Source organism: Carassius auratus, linkage group LG30F (genome assembly GCF_003368295.1).
Source record: "Carassius auratus strain Wakin linkage group LG30F, ASM336829v1, whole genome shotgun sequence".
NCBI lineage: Eukaryota > Metazoa > Chordata > Actinopteri > Cypriniformes > Cyprinidae > Carassius > Carassius auratus.
The window spans coordinates 2,860,696-2,878,290 of NC_039294.1; the positions used below are offsets into that span (position 1 = coordinate 2,860,696).

General features: G+C 39.2%; 1 protein-coding gene across 1 annotated transcript; it reads right to left on the reverse strand.

The window, feature by feature from the left end:
• Nucleotides 1-974: 974 nt before the first annotated feature.
• ywhag1 (3-monooxygenase/tryptophan 5-monooxygenase activation protein, gamma polypeptide 1) lies at nucleotides 975-16,914 on the reverse strand. Its single transcript, XM_026240618.1, has 2 exons — nucleotides 16,678-16,914; nucleotides 975-3,505 (listed from the first exon to the last, which is right to left on the reverse strand). The coding sequence occupies exons 1-2, from the start codon at nucleotides 16,762-16,764 to the stop codon at nucleotides 2,849-2,851; spliced, it is 744 nt and encodes a 247-aa protein (XP_026096403.1). The 5' UTR covers nucleotides 16,765-16,914; the 3' UTR covers nucleotides 975-2,848.
• Between the last annotated feature and the right edge of the window lie 681 nt (nucleotides 16,915-17,595).

Here is a 17,595-nt window from a genome sequence, read left to right on the forward strand (position 1 = left end):
CAGGTGGTAAAAAAAAAATTGCGCATGCACTGAACACAAAATATGCATGCGTGTAACATCACTATTTTCACTGATTCCAAGTTTTATAAATGGCACACAGTTGGAAATTGTAATTTTTCCAAAAATGTGCACTTTGAAACCCATTTGCAAAAGTTTACATTTCTAGGCCCCCAAAACACAATTTTCATGTAAATAAATGACCAAAAATGCATAAAAAGTTTTTCATTTATAGTTGAAAATGGCTTCGAATATATGCTTCCTTGGTTAGAGTATATCTATAGCTTTCATTAGCACACTTAATCAATATTAACTTTTATGGTTGCAAAGTGTTTGAACATTTCCGGACGTTTCCAAAAAACTTTGAGCCAGTTTGAAACCTTATGAATGTTACATATAAGTGATTATCACTTATCAATACCTTTGCAAAGATGAAGTTAATAGGATACTTCAATCAAAAATTTTAATTCTATCCTCATTTTCAAAGATGTTTTAAAGAATGTGGGTAAACAAATGTTTGTTGGTACCATTGAGTTCCCAAGTATGGAAAAAAATACTATGAAAGTCACTGTACGTATACCCTTCATTTTTCAAAATATCCTCTTTTGTTTTCAGCAGATGAAAGAAATTCATCGTTTTGGAAGAACTTGACAGTGAGGAGCCATGACTGAATTTAAATTTTTGAGTGAACTATCCCTTTAAAGAAAACCAGCTTCACCCGAATGAAATTTAAACTAAATCAGAGCTGTTGGCACTAACTGTGTGGCAGATGCTAGCATTAAGCAAAGCGTTAGCAGAGACAGCTTTTAGCCGTCTAGGAGATGGCACGGGATGGCACCGAATGGGAGGGGAAACATGAGCTCAAACAGTGTTGTTCACTATCATCTGACTACTAGACGATTGGATGTGCACTTATTTATAATAGCACATCATGTTTTCTCTGATGATGTCAACAGGAAAGGACTCAGTCACTGAAATGGTGGTTAGAAGAGCACAGTCATGTTTTATTTTTTTTTAATTATCATTATTATTATCATTATGTTTCTTTTGTGCAACCGCTACATGACTCACATTTAAGATACCAGTAGACGAGAGAAAGAAAGAAAACAGAAATCATAAGAATAGGTAATGTTCCATGAGTGAATCCCATATTCAGAGGAGGGAAAAAACCAAACACTGATATTACAGCAAACCTTAAAAAATCTCACAGTAGAATTTGACAGAAGAAAGCACAGAAAAAAAATATTTTAAGAACAACATTAATCATTTCACAATTTAATGGTTTCTTCTCTCTCTCTCTTTTTTTTGTCTTTTCACTTTTTGTTCTTTTTGTTTTTTAAAAACAGAATACAAGAATCGCATGTCACTAGAGCAACATCCATAACAGATTATTTCATGGTAAACACGCACTGTTTTGGTATAGCGTACTTCAGCAAGGAACAAATATGTAAGAAAAAGTCATAACATTGAAATAATCCAAAAGTAATAAATAGAAAATAATCAGATTAAATTCATGTCATTTTTTGTTCATATGAATACATAACATCTACAAATTTTAAAGTCGAGCTATGGTATATAAATACATCACCAGCATGCACAATATTGTATTATCAAGAATATTGGAGCTGTAATCGTCCTACATTGAGAAACAGTATAATACGCAAGTGCATTTCATGAGAATAAAAAAAAAAAGAGAACAAAAGTGATTTTATGCCAGTGCACTGTCAAAAACTTAAAATAAATTAACTGAACAACAAAAAAATAGTCTATGGTACCAGTAATATTAATTGAGTGTATTAAACCAAGTGATTAGGGATTACTTTAGAGTGCTCGCATTCTTTAGTTTTTTTCAAGCATTGGAATTTTAGTTTTTTTGTTCTTTTTATAACTTTTATTTTTCGCCTGTACCATCATTTGATTGTTTTATCTATAATATTTAGAACTATTCTTCAGTGCATTAAAATCAAATCAAATTTTCTCATACAATGTGGATCAGGCTTGACCATTTTTGAAACGGCATCCATAACAATAATGATAATAATAACGACTGTAAAACGGATTTAGCTTTGGACTGAAAAGGCGATTCGTGTACAAGGGAACTCATAACTGTGTTATTTTTGCACACCTAATCAACGTTACTGTAATACAGTAGTTTCGTGTGGTTCCGTGGTGAGATGCATAATAATGATGATGTGTATCATAAATGGCACAGACAACCAGTCCGATGTAAACGACTTTCTAAACACTAGTGGGTGCAGAATCCCTATAAACTTATATATCAGACAAAAACACGACCGTTTACGCTCAGTGCAGCCTGTTTGCAAATATCTACTTTTGCGAGGCGACAACATTCAAGTTTTCACTTAAAGATTTTTTAGTCATTTAAGCCCACCTTTTTGATGCTTTAAAGTACTCTTTACTTACAATGTAAATGAATATAAGCAGCTCCGCTTCGTATTACGCTACGAGAACAGTCCCTATGCCAGCGGGTTTAGCGTAACCCTTTAGTCATTTAGAAACGACGTATGTACCGACAAGCTTGTGTTGAGTAAACGTCACCGAAAGAAAGATTCAATTTATTCTTTTTAAGCTACTTCTTAATTTTTTTAAACCTACCATTCTTTATAAGTAGCATATTTCTGTCACTTGTAATTTCGTGGGTAATAAAGAAAACTGCGCTGCTTTGCTATCAGCAAACGTGGCTGACACAGTTCCATCATGCCGCCCTTTTGTGAATTTTTCATGTAACTTATACTTTTTTTTGTTTTTCTTTGTTGTGTGAGCACGCGTGTTTTATGTTACGGCTGAGAGGATAAGGGTCTTAAAGATCTTCTCTTTTCATCTTCAGCGCTTAATTGTTGGCTTCGCCTCCCTCGTCGTCTTGTTGGTCGCTCGTCCAGAGCGTTAAGTTGTCTCGCAGGAGCTGCATGATGAGCGTGGAGTCTTTGTAGGAGTCTTCGTTCAGGGTGTCCAGTTCGGCGATCGCGTCGTCGAAAGCCGTCTTGGCCAGATGGCAGGCCTGCTCAGGTGCGTTCTGGATCTCGTAGTAGAAGACGGAGTAATTGAGCGCCAGACCCAGACGAATGGGGTGCGTAGGCTGCATGTGCTCTTTGCTGATCTCATGGGCCTCGCTGTAGGACTTCTCAGAAGACTCCACCACCGTGGCTTTCTTTTCACCCGTGGCCACCTCCGCCAGGTAACGGTAGTAGTCGCCCTTCATCTTCAAGTAGAAGACTTTGCTCTCGTGCTGGGTGTCGTTGCAGTTCTTGATCAGGAAGTTGTCGAGGAGGTTGAGCACGTCTTGGCAAACGGCCTCTAGCTCCTTCTCGATTTTCTCACGGTAAGCGCGGACCATTTCGATTTTCTTCTCGTTGCCGTCAGCGGAGGTCTTCTGCTCGATGCTGGAGATGACGCGCCAGGAGGAGCGGCGCGCGCCCACTACATTCTTGTAGGCCACAGAGAGCAGGTTCCTCTCCTCGTTCGAAAGGGCCTCATTCAGTTCCGTTACCTTAGAGACAGAGAGGAGGTGGTCAAATTTGAACAGGTTACAAAGTGAGAAACAGGCCCAATGATACATGTTCCTCTTCCTCGATGAATAAAATGATCTATTAGCACTACCTTTTAGCCTCACCAAGGCTGAATTTATTTGATCAAAAAAAAAATGTAATACTAATTTAAGAAATAAATATATTGCAAAATGTAATTTAATTTAATAACATAATGTCATTTAGTACTCAAAGTTCAGCATAATTACTCCAGTCTTCAGTGTCACATGACCCTTCTGAACTCATTCTAATATACCGATTTACAATTTACCAAAACATTTCTTATAATTAGTGTTGAAAACCAAGTTTGGGATAAAAATAAAAGATTGTATGCCAAATGTTGTATGTTGATTTAACCATGGACGCATTAAATTGCTCAAAAAAACTGACAGTGGAGACATTTGTAATGTTATAAAACATTTTACATTTTTAGACTGTTCTGTTGAACTTTGTGTTCATCAATGAATTTATCACTGATTTTACAAAAACGTTATGCAACAAAAACTGTTTTCCCGATCGAAAATAAGAAACGTATTTAAGCACAAATAGTAATTGATCATTTTGCACCAAATCGGAATATTAAGACTGATTTCTGAAGAATAATGCATTGCCAACACAACAATAAATTTCTTTATTATTTTACTGTATTTTTAATAAAATAAATGCATCCTTTGGTGAGCACTTCAGAAAAAAATATTATTCCAAACTGTTGATTGGAAGTGTACAGTACATGTATGCTTTAGGCAGGCACTTTTATCCAAAGCGATAAACAGTGCATTCAATGTATACATTTTAACAGTTTACACATTCTTGCAAATACACTCCAGGTTAAAATTTGACAATCTCCAATGGCATTGAAATAGGGTGCAGTGTAGTCTTATTTTATAAACTTGTCTTGTTTTTTCCATCTTGTTTTACTTAAGGAAAAGGAAGAAAGGAAAACCTGCTGTAATGCACTATGCATTTTGATGATGTCTGCTTAAAGCATGGCTTGCAAACCAAAAAAGCACTCTTAACTTGACGTTTAGTAAGAGAGCTGTTTATGCAGCATTAGGGAATCCTTCTTGGGTCACTAATGAAAACCCAAAGGGTGGTGATCGTCTCTACACACTAATCTGTGTCAACTTCAGCACAGAATAACAGCAGAGATGTGGATAAAGCATTGTGTTATGTTTTGAATGGTAGTTCACAATGTCCTTTTGTGAGTCATTCGGTTGAACGGTTCAAGTAAGCTTCAATGTGGTGATTTGCCAAATGCCTATTTATGGGCATCTTCATTGTTGGTTTTCACCAGCACATGCACCACATGTCCTAGTGTAGACTGGAAGCGGTGTAGTAAATCTATTCATAGAAGACTGGCAGCGTTTCAAAATGAAAGATTCGTTTGGACTTACACGCCACTTGCTTTGTTTAAAATCAGCGGATGAGCTGGTGCCTACAGATCTCTTGCTCTCTCTCTTCTACTAGCTTTCAGATGCAATTTCCTGCATCCTTTGGAGAAGCTCCATGATTTACTGCTGTATCATTCACTGTTTGCGTCATCGTCAACCAAAACGCCAGCAAAACCACATAGCATACAGATGCATCATATCAAATTTAATACTGAGAATGGCTTTTCATAACACAAGCTCTCGTCAACAAAGCAGGTTTGATGTTGCAATTATTCATATCCTGTTTATTTTGACCAATATTTACTTGAAATACCCAGAGATTATGTAATTATTTAAATAATTGATCAACACACGCTCACAGTCCTCTGGCAGTTGTTAACCCCCTGGTGCTGTTTAGTCATTTTTTATTAAAACATTTTATGTTTAGTATTTTTTTAAAGATTTTTTTTTACCTCATCGGAATGGTATAAAACTTGGTACAGGTTTTGGCAATTGCCCTTGAGAACACACAAACACTCACACAAATGATTGAATTTAATCTAGTGAAAACATTTGGTATGGCACCCAAACAAAAACAAAAAAAGAAAAAAAAAAGAATTACAAATTAAGTTTTTGACTGGGACTAAGCCATGTCTGTGAAACCTGGGGTTTAAGTTGGAAATTTAATTTTCAGGTCTACACTCAAAAAGTGGTACATATAACACTTTTAACCAGAATATAGTACCTTCATTTCATTTTGACCTCCATGCAAATATCACCAGAGGGTAAATGGGCACATGACATGCATGTAAACTAATAAAATATATTTTTTTATTTAAAGAATTAACTTAAAATTGAATTAATCATAAAAAATATGAATGAATTTATAAATAGGTTCCTCTTCAGGAACTCAAGCTGCGTCAAACGATACGGGGAATGCCCTCTACGGGACCACGCTCTGAATCACATGTGTAATCAGCCCAATGGAAAGGCAAGACGTCATAGGTGGGTGATATCATTGACCAGGAAGCTTAAAAGCACGTGCGGGAGTGCTGGCATTAGTCTTCTCTCATTTCAGCAAGCACTCTGTGTGTTGTCAGTCTCAATCTGTGTTGTGAGTCTTATTTACCATTGTCTATCCAGTTACACAACCGTAATAAGCTCCATCATGCCCAAGGCAAAAGGAAAGAAAACATATAAAAAGGGCGAGACACTGTGTGTTCCTCCCTGCTCACACAACATCACGAGCCCCCTCCGCGTACCAGCTCCTCGTATAGAGAAGTTCAAAAACAGACCATTGACCTGAGGCCGAAGCAACGCTCTGGGTTGGGGACTTCCCAACCTAAGCCAGATCTGAGGACCGTACTTCAGGATAGGAGGTACTCAGCCAAAAAGTCCTGATGCAAGTCGGTCAAGACTTTAGAGTGCGGCCCCTACTGAGGTAGAGCGGCGTACACCACATCACACGGTGCCTTTCTCATCTCATTGCCCTTGGGAAGTCGGTCTGTCAACCCTGCCAGAGTTCTAGGGCACAGCGGCTTCCAGCGAGTGCTGCTCTTAGTTTCTTGTGCCCACGAGCGTAGCGGAGCGGATAGGCAGTTAGTTAAAACAGTTAGCTTGGTTGCCCCAGGCTAGTTCTCCACTTCAGGGCACTGATCTAGCTGGCTCTGTAACACCAGAAGTCAGTCTTGAGAGACTGATTCCCTTAGTAGATTATTTAGCAGCGTAGAAAATACTGCAAAATGTATGTCAATGGGTCCTGCGCACAGTAAAAAAAAAGCTATCATATTCAGTTCGGCTCTCTACCACCGAAATTCAATGGGGTTATTCCGACTGTGGTCGGACCCGAGCAGGCTCTGGATATGGAAGAGGAAGTGAATACCCTATTGAGGAAGGAGGCCATCGAAGTGGTCTCTCCTCGCGAGAGGGAATCTGGGTTTTACAGCCGGTAGATCTGCATCAGTTAAACCACTCAGTCATGCGACTAAAGTTCCAAGATGCTCACCATCAAGCATGTTGTATCTCAAATCAGATCTGAGGACTGGTTTGTCACGATAAATCCCAAAGATGCATACTTCTATGTCTCCATCCTTCCCCAACACACGAACCATACCAATATCGAGTACTTCCATTCAGCCTTGCACTCTCACCCTGCATGTTTACAAAGTGTGTGGATGCTGCTCTGGCTCCACTGTGACTCCAGGGCATCTGCATACTAAATTATATTATAATGATTGGTTGATTTTAGCTCAATCTGAACAAATGGTGGTTCAACAATGAGATCTCGTTCTTGCCCACATGGGGGAGCTGGGTTTGAGACTGAACACCAAGAAAAGTATACTTTCTCCATCTAGGCGTGGTGTGGGATTCAACCACGATACAGGCACATCTGTCCCCTGCTCGTATAGAGTCGATCATCATGTCGGTCAAGAGAGTCAGAGAAGGCCAGTCACTTACTGTCAAGCAGTTTCAGATATTGCTGGGTCTGATGGCAGCTGCATCCAATGTGATACCTCTTGGCCTGCTGTACATGAGGCACCTACAGTGGTGGCTCAAGACCAAGGGATTTCCCCCAAGGGGGAATCCACTTCGAACTATAAAGGTCACTAGGTGATGCATCCGTGCCTTAGACATGTGGAAAAAATCTTGGTTCTAGAATCAGGGCCCGATGCCGGGAGCTCTTTGTTGCCGTGTAACGCTAGAGACGGACACATCCCTCACCAGATGGAGTTTTTGGCCAGGCTCAGGTGGACCTCTTTGGACCCAGGAGACATAGCAATGCCAATACCAGTTCTGATAGTTAGGCTCTCAGATCTGATCTCGCTCCTCGACCACTTTCCATGGCTGATTCCAGTCAGGACAGATCTACTACCCTCCCCCCAGGGTTGTGGAAACTGTGGGTGTGGCTCCTGAGGGGGCACAGCTCATAGCATCCGGTCTCTCAACCGAGGTTGTTGAGACCATCCCCCAATCCAGAGCTCCTTCAATGAGGAAACTGTACGCCATGAGGTGGAACTGTACGCCATGAGGTGCAGAGAGCACCAGCTTGACCTAGCTAAATGCCCAGTTGGTACAGTTCAGGAGTTTCTACAAGCCAGGTTCTCTGCAGGGTTTACCCACTCCACCTTAAAAGTTGATGTGATGGCCATTGTGGCCTAAAATGTCCCCCTCGGTCATGGGCAGACACCCCCTACTGACACATCTCCTCTGTGGTCCACTAAGGCTGAGGCCCCCAGTACAGTCCCCTTGTCCCCCCCTGGGACTTGGTTGTGGTGTTAGAGGCTCTCTGTAAAGCAAGATATCAGATAGTCTTCTGACTATAAAAAAATGCCTTCCTGCTGGCGATTAATTTTCAAAGTAAGAGTTGGAGACCTTCAAGTCCTCTCAGTGGCTCCTACCCATCTTGACTTTGCGCCCGGCATGGCCAAAGCATTTCTTTACCCTGGAGTGGGTTATGTTCCAAAGGTTCCATCTGTCACACCACAACTGATGCAGGCCTCCTGCCATCCTCCCTTCCGGAAGCCCAACCAGAAGAAGCTTAACTGTATGTGTCCAGTTCGAGCGCTGGTTACATACATCCACAGAGTTGCCCTGTGGAGAAGGACGGACCAACTGCTCGTGTACCATGGTCCTCCCAAGAGGGGTCTCCCTGCAACTAAGCAGCTGGTGGGTAGTTGAGGTTATAAACCTCACCTATCTGGTGGGAGTCAAGGCTCACTCCACACAGGGTATGGTGGCCTCCAAGGCCTTCTTAGCAGGTGTATCCATGCAGGACATCTGTAACGCTGCGGGATGGTCAATGCCCTCCACCATTGTGAGGTTCTATGGCCTAGATATGCGAGCCACTCTGGGCTCTTCTGTTTTCTTGCCTTAGCTATGCTCTTCGGATACACACTAGTCAGGGATGTGGAAGTCTGGCAGCATGGGCACCTCATTCCCCATAGCATTCAACACAGCTCAAGTTCCTGAAGAGGAACATTTCAGGTTACATATGTAACCATAGTTCTTCGAGGGAACAAGACGATGTGTCTCGAAGCCATACACCCAGCACCCCTGCCAGCACTTGCTTCATTCCTAGAGGCTAACGCCGGCACTGCCGCACGTGCTTTTAAGCTTCCTGGGCGATGACGTCACCCGCTTATGATGTCTTGCCGTTTCATTGGGCTGATTACACATGTGATTCAGAGCATGGTCACACAAAGAGCATTTCCCATAGCGTTTCCCATAGCATTCGATGCAGCGTCTCATTCTCTCGAGGAACCGTGGTTATAAACATAACCTGAGACAATTTTTATCAACCCCTTGTTCCCTCACAAACCTCAGTTTGGGAAACCCTGTGGGACTGGTTCAGTGCAGACAAAACAGCATTTTAACATGGTCATCTCTCTAAAAAGAGACACGTGATAAAGGTTTGTAGTAAATGTTACAGCTGATTTATTTCAATTAACAACCTGTGCTTCATCAAAAGAACTAAAAGAATCTGAATCAGAAAGATAATTAGGGCTGGACATCGTTTAATTTTGAATAATTCTGATTTTTAATGATTCCAAGTTTGTTGCAAAACATTCTATTACAGCTGAAGCTACGGTTCTTGGAAATGTGTAACCGGTTCTCAAAAATCGATTTCTTTCATCATGTAAGCGACAACATTTTTTTCAAAGCCATGTTTAGTATTTGGTTTTATTAAACATGCACTCGTTTATGAACAGACACACAATCTGTTTCCTGCATCAGACCGCAAATAATTTATAGTATTACTGATCAATTATTCCAAAACAGCCATTAAACACTCTGAGATTTAAAAGAGACAGTCACTGAATCACTGTGTAACACATGTACTGGTATTTGCAGATATAGTTCTGGTTGTGTACAGTGGTTGTGTTGTTATGTTACCATTTACAAGCTGCCTTTAACCTCTTCTGCACATAACCTCCCATCCAGACAGCGGGAGGTAAGTATAGAGCAATCTCCCGTCTCCATAGAAACAAGGCAGTCGTCTTTGTTTGGATGCAATCGAGTATCTCTGCTGCTGCCGTGGCAACAGCAATGATGTCCACGCTACGTGTGTGTGTGTGTGTGTGTGTGTGATGCACGTGCGAGCTTGTGGGTGGATGTGTTGTGCTGTTTTATGTTGTCACACATGGACTAAACTCAAACTGTCAGAAAAATCTGCAGATGAGTGTTAATCAAGCAGTGTAAATAGAATACCCTTACATTATTTACCAAACTAATTTTATTTCCAACAAATAGGGAACATAGTGGGTGCAGCAAGTGTGCTGCAATATATAAGGTGCACTAATGCAAAGCAATTCGAATGACACTTCTGGTGTAGTGTTTATTATGTATCTAGTTCTGTTTCATCACTTATGCCTGGTAGCCTTTCCTCTTGATCTCACTGAAGTAAGTTGCTTAACATCAAAATCAGCTTGAAATCAAAATTTACATCAACCAATGGATTAAACTGTTTATCTAGTTTCTTGTTAAATATCCTATTTCACATACAGTAGTAATATGTTACATTATGTCATCATTTAGCCACAGTAACGTTGTTTGGAACCAATAGGAACTATATCTACAAGTCAAATCCGGCAGCTGCACAAAATGTGTCTACAGCTGGAAAACATGGTACTTTTTGTCTTTTTTGGGGTTGACAATCACAATTACTAGTCACTGTGGTTGTATGAAAAAAACAACTTGGGCATTATGCAGAAAAACAAAACAAAATCACAGGTTTCAAACACGAGTCAGTATATTCGAGAACAAAAAACCTAACACATTCATTATAATTGTAATGGTTTTAATGGAAGGCAAATCTCAAACTACTTTGTTTTTATGATGCCATGTCAATTTCATAGTGCTTTGTTGGCATGTAGCCTTGAGTATATTCCTATTATAGCACAAGCATGGATTATTTGTCCTAAATAATTAGATACAGATGCATTGAGCAGTATTATTCAACAGTGCAATGATACAGCTTTCATAGTGTGCTAATTCTGTCTGTGAGCCCTTTTGTAGTCTCTGTAATCTCGGAGCACTTGCAGTTGGTGTTGCATCATAAGACTCCAATAAAGCCACCAGCTATTTCAGCAGCGAATGTTTGTCAACTTTTAGCCCCAGTTGTAGATTATGACAAATACAAAAGTGTGGAGAAAAGAGAGATGGACATGAGATGGCAGGAAGTAAGAAAAGACAAGTTTATGGCCATCAGAATCTAGTTAATGTGATTTCAGTGTTATTCTAAAACTCTTTTCCACTTCATTGCTTAATAACCAAGAAAGCTCCTTTAATGACCCGCTGTTACTGAGCCATGCAGGCTTTCTCAGTAATGAATATTATTGACATGATGGATGAAAACATTGTGGACTTGACGGATAAGTTCCATATAAAAGAGCGCGCGCTCCCGTATAGCAGAGCACTGAGAGCACAACAGACTTCACTGATCAGAGCCAGAGCGTCGCCAAATGTCACAAAAGAAGTGTGTTTTTGGTTGCCAGGGCAAGACAACCCTGCACAGATTACAAAAGAAAAAACAGCATTAAGGGACCAGAGGATGGAGTTTATTTTTACAGAGCATCAACGGAGTTGTGCAAGTGTTTGTGTTTGTTCCCTGCATTTCTAAAATGCTTGTTTTACGACAGTTTGACGACGGATTTGCGTATCGTTTATTTCTTAAGGGTGATGCAATCCCAACGAAAAAGGGTTTCAGCCTTCACAGCTGTCACAGCTTCCAAACGCTCTCAACGCAAAAGCCTACTCGCGCTCGTGATTCTTTAGCTCCGCCCACACGTCACGCCTCCAGGCGCTCGTGTTTTTCCGTGAAAAATCGGTAAAGACTATCTTTCTCTTATGAATATAATAAAACTAAAGACTTTTTGGAGTTATGAAGGATGCAGTACTACTCTATAGGTACTCAAGATTAACAGGATATTGAGTGAAAACGAGCATTTCACCCCCCCTTTAAGGGACTTCTTCATGAGTGAATCATTACATCATTAAACTATTAAAGGTGGGATTTTTTTTCTAATGAAAGAGTGCATTTCCTGTCTTTGTGATTTTAAAATAACTGAAGGAAACAAACTATTTGTGATCATTTGTTGAATAGTTTCAACAATTAAAATCAGAGATTTCTTAAAATGAAGACATCTTATGAAAAAAAGTCACATTTCAGTTTTATTGTAAAAAGCAAGATCCTTTCTTGCAAACAAAATAAATGAATATTGACATATCAAAAGTAGAAAATAACCAGCATCTCTTGCAAACAAAATAGCCTGCTTTTTAAACATTGTCATGTGAAAAGAAGAAAATAACCTACATGGGAAAATTACGTCGGATCAAGGTTTCTTTTTCTTTCTTCGATTAATCGTACAGCCCTATTATGAACAATAAAACAATATGACAATGGATTGTATAGTATATACTACACTATATTACTATCAACGTCTAAATTCTTCCAGGAAACAGTAACTATATAATCATATATACAGTATCATGATATACAATTACTCATACAGTGAAGTACAAGACATTGGTCTTACTGCCCTCTCCTTTTTATCATATTGGGAAAAAGAAGGTGGTGATTGATATTTATCATAATAAAAGCAGGATCATGTGGCGTATTAAGACTGATTTGACTGACAAGGCGCTATTGTAAGCCTGACTAGTGCTATGGAGTCATCATGAACACAAAGAGGCTCTTTATTCTCTTCTACAACCTGACCGTCTTATACTCCAGCTCATAATTTATCTGCATGTTGTATTCATCATTCATCTTCATGTTAACATTTAGAAGATTATCTGAAAACAACATTTAGGTCTGAGGTTAAAGTCAAATATGCTAGTGCATCTCAAATCAGTCTCTATTTAGTGAATAGGGAGTCGAAACAAAGCTTTGTTTCTGAGTTCTGATCAAGTTGTGGTGTTAAGTTAGGAACTGAATTTAAGGCTAAGTAATACTCATAATTCAAACAGGTAAGTGGAAATGCCCAGTCGACTCTTTGTCAAGCCTGTCGAAGTCTCTTTCAGGAAACTTAATGTGCTATTTTCCATATACAGGTGCATTTGAATAACATATTTCATGTCAGCAATTAAATTAAAGAATATAAAAGCACAGTGCACTGCATACCGCAATACTTTGGTAAAATGAAATCATGGCTATAATTATGACTATTGCTTCAAATCAAAAGTAGCTGTAAAAATGCACAGAAATGAAGTGACTGAAGCATTTCCATGGTGAAAGTGGAGCAGGAAGATGTGTTAACGAGTGGAGGATGGGATGATGGGGATGCTGTAAGGATGGAAGAAAGAGATTCTTACTTAAAGAAGCTCATTGTTGTTATATAACTATCAAGTGATTGCAGATTGTTTTTTTCAAGAAATGTTTTTGCAGCTGCTGCAGGCTTCTAAAAATAAATTGCATAAAAGCTTTATGACCATGCTGTTAGGAAAAAAAAACATGAGTTACTGTCTTAAAGCCACGTCTATGGTAATGCCAGTTGAAAGACAGCAGAAGAAGGTGGATGTGGGTTGAACGCCACACATGTACGATGGATAATTCAGTGCAGAAGCCCAGAAATTTCACAATTGTTTAAAAAATGCAATGCCTCTAAAATTACTTTCCTTTTTTATGCAAATTCCTGGTTTTCAAACTAACTACATTCTGTTACGTAATGCCAAAGACTGTCTAACACACACACACACACACACACACACACACACACACACACATCTATGGGGTTTGGCTGACAAAAAGGTTTGTATAATATGCATGTGCATAAGTATGAGTAAAATAAATAAATAAATATTTTGCATGATTTAAACTTAAGAAATATATTTTGCATGATAAATATATATTATAAATAAATATGTTGCATGATTTGAGCTTAAGAAATCAAATCAATATAATTTGTTGTATGATTTTAAATATATATTTTGAAACTGTTTCAACAGGCAGTTACAGATCTTGGTCTTTCCTTGATCAAGTACAGTTGGAGCTTTACTTACATGACTAAATATTTTGTAAAGGAATGCGAGCTGAATTTGCTTAATAAGCATTTTTCATGTCAACTTTGATGACTGTGATTTAAAATCACTTTTTAACCCACACCTTTTCGTTATACTTTCTGCTTATGAAAGAAAAAACTATTTCTGCTGAATAAATGTATATAGGCTAAGCTACGGTTTATCCAAAGTTTCAAAACTGTGACAGATTGGTTAAAATGTCAGAATAAATATACTATAATTAAATAACTGAATCAATGCATGCTTAGACGTCTACATTAAAAGACACCAGACATATAACCGAACATTTCACAAGAGTCAGAACATTATAGTCTGGAAGCTACTAGCCATCAGCAGAGGAAGTAATTACATAATAACACATTTTTGTATATTTTTTGCATTGAGAATTATTAACTGCACTACATCTCAGTCTCATCATTAGCAAGGTATCTGACTTCTTAATTCCAGGCCTTTATAAACGCAGGCTGCCAACAGTCAGTGAGCATCGCTGCAGTGACTGAACACACACCCCTGAGCTGCTGAGGGACCTTCCAGCTAGCTGAGGAGTAAATCAATACATGGACAAATCAATCTGTCCTCCAGTGTGTCTTAAAAAGAGACGATGCAGAGTAAGTTGCATCAATCCCTTTGCATGCATAAGCAAACTGAATGACACCAAATACAAAAGGTTTAATCAGTCACTTCTGCTTGTGTGTACTGTATGGAAGCCAATTTCTGGCACTTTCATGATTCTGCTTTTGTCTTGTACTTGCAAAAAAAAATTGCAGCTGTTATTAAATTGCAAGATATACATTTGAGTTTACATCTGGCAATTCTGACATTATAACATGCGGTTGAAACTTTCTTGTTTATATCTTGCAAATGCAAGTAGTGCAAGTGGGCTGCCATGCATGTGAGATCAAGTATGGACCTTATAAATATTTCAGATTCACATTTGTGCAGAAGAAAGTGACTCTTGAGAGCCAACATGAGCCCAGACAGGACTGGTTGGTACATGCCATTAATGGCCGGTCGGAATTATTTATTAGTATAGACCATGTAAAAGCAAACAGTTTAGAAAGATGATGGAGATCTGGGGGAGCTAATCATTGCATAATATTTGAAATACAAAGAAGTGGATCCAGTTTGTCAAGCTCATCATCTATGAATGAAAATTGTTTAGTAGAAATCATTAAATGAAGCACACTAATGGCAGACCGGTGTATCAGAGGCACTGTGCAATACACCTTATCATTTCCCTTTAGTAACTACTCATCTACCCAAAGCAGATGTCAAGAGATTAGACGATGACTGAGCGTTTCTCAGTAATGTACAGCATCCAGAGTTAGTGAGTAGCTAAATGGAAATGCACTTTCCTTTTTATTTAAATGGTTGCAAGGAGTTCATTAGTCCAAATCACAGCTTGACATGCAATGATTTGCAAACCATTTTTTTATCTGCTGTTGTATGAAAATGCATACTCTTCTAGTTTTTAAATGTTTTATTGCGTTCTAGTCCACATGTTGTCTTTGCAACATTAATTTAGGCTTAGTTTTTTTCACACATTTATGATGATAAAAAAGATGTATTTCCTACGATATAATATATTTGCATTTAGAAGTCTGTTTCCATCTAAAAACTTATTTATTTCCATTTTTATGACTGAATTGACATGCAAAACTTCCTTGAGTGATAACACTGAAATAGGATTTTTATAACACTGGTTTTAAAAATCTAATGCAGACTATCTAATGCAGAAACCTCTTTGCATTACGGCCCTTTAAACTTTCAATGCAAACCTACGCCCTTGATAGAGAAAGAGAGAGAGAGAGAGAGAGAGAGAGAGAGAGAGAGAGAGAGAGAGAGAGAGAGAGAGGTTGGTGATTGGACCCTGGATGGAGGCTGATGGATCGGATGAAATGGTGCATTACGGACACTGCACCTTGGCACACGTTGCGACACGCCTAGTGCGAGCGAAACTGCAAAGCCACATGCGTAAAAGCAGATGCATTGCTTTGATTTTCACGACATCTTCAAACGCGAATCGATGCACGCAGCTGTCAGCGCTGCGCGTGCAGGAACGGCTTCGGTTTGCCTCGTTATAATAAGGCCAAGAGAACCGCCTCGATTTCTGGGGTTTTGCATCTTTAAATAACCAGCGTTATTGCCCCTAATAATGCTTATAAATCATAAAGCGCTTTACTGTGACACAATTTCAAATTCTGGAGAATTCGGCTCTGAATCTGCAAAGACGCGTACTGGCTAACATCATATGCACACTGATTTTTAAGCAAAACTTGCGTTCCGATCACGTCCATGTGCAATAATTTCGTGTCTTCATGTGGTCATGTTGTCCAGTTCGCTCGGATCTCGTCAAGGCACCGCCCAATGATCCGCTGCCAGTTTCCAGTTCAAATCCGGATTTACATTCAATGTTGCATTTCACTCTAGTTTCAAGAATGACGGACGGTGACATATAATATCAAGAAATAAGCCTCGTCATCATTTCAGCAGGACTGTGACCTGTCAGTCGATCCGGATCAACTAACACGGGCCTTTAAACTGAAGAACGCGCACTGAATCACATAAGAACTGGTAAAGGCGAAAATGAGCGGAATCTCCAAGTGGCAATGCGACATGATAAATGCATATACCTTTAGACAGCTAGAACGTGATTATGAAAGAAAGCACGTGAAGATAACTATCCGAATAGAGGAATCATTCATGAATTATGAATTTTGATAATATAAAGCAAAAGTTGCACGTACCGATTTCATGGCAGCAGCCATATCATCATATCTCTCAGCCTGCTCTGCCAGTCTGGCTTTCTGGACCAGCTGCTCGCGGTCGACCATGTTTAGGTTGGTTCAGGAGCTGTGTATGGGTGTGTGATCGAGGTGTAGTTGGTCAGAATGCAGTCTTGCCGCTGCGCCTGCTCTCTGCTGTCTGCGCGACGCGCGCGTGCCGATGCACACTTTCACTGGATTGCGTCATCAGTTGTGAGGAGGGTACGGTCAGCGCGCCCTCTCCGTTGTGACGTCATTATCATGGGAATCTTGCGCGACAGTGACTTGCACAGAAGCAGTTTTAAATCTCTGGAGTATATTTGTAGCAATAGCCAACATCGTGTGGGTCACAATTATAGATTTTTCGTTTATGCCAAAAGTCATTATGATGTTATGATCATGCTCCATGAAGTACATTTCCTATTGTAGATATATCAAAACTTAATTTTTGATTAGTAATATGCATTGCTAAGAACTTCATTTGGACAACTTTAAAGATGATTTTCTCAATATTTAGATTTTTTTTGTACCCTCAAATGTATTCAGCTGTCAGATGATGTGCAAATCTCAATTTGTATTCAAATCCCAATGTACCCTTGTGAATGGCAAATCTGAAGAGATATCAAAATAGATTGTTCTCTTTGTAAAAGTCATCCTGAGACTGTTGTTTACATTTGTAGAAGCACAGCAATGCTTTATCCATGTGCATCCTTAGGGACATTGTTGACATTTTTATTATGTCTTAATGCAAACAGCATACATTTTGTAAAAAATGTGTATTTTAATTGTAGATTTTACATATGACTTATTTCTCTTCATAAATGTATTTTAGATAAATTGTTAGCCTGCTCTTAGAAACTTAAATATATTATTCATTAAAACCACAATATTTAATGTAAT

Bases quoted from the DNA above. Each gene is read 5' to 3' on its own strand.
- ywhag1 (XM_026240618.1), bottom strand. From the start codon at position 16,764: ATGGTCGACCGCGAGCAGCTGGTCCAGAAAGCCAGACTGGCAGAGCAG. The intron at 3,506-16,677 runs GTACGTGCAACT...TCTGTCTCTAAG, and splicing joins TGGCTGCTGCCATGAAATCG to GTAACGGAACTGAATGAGGC.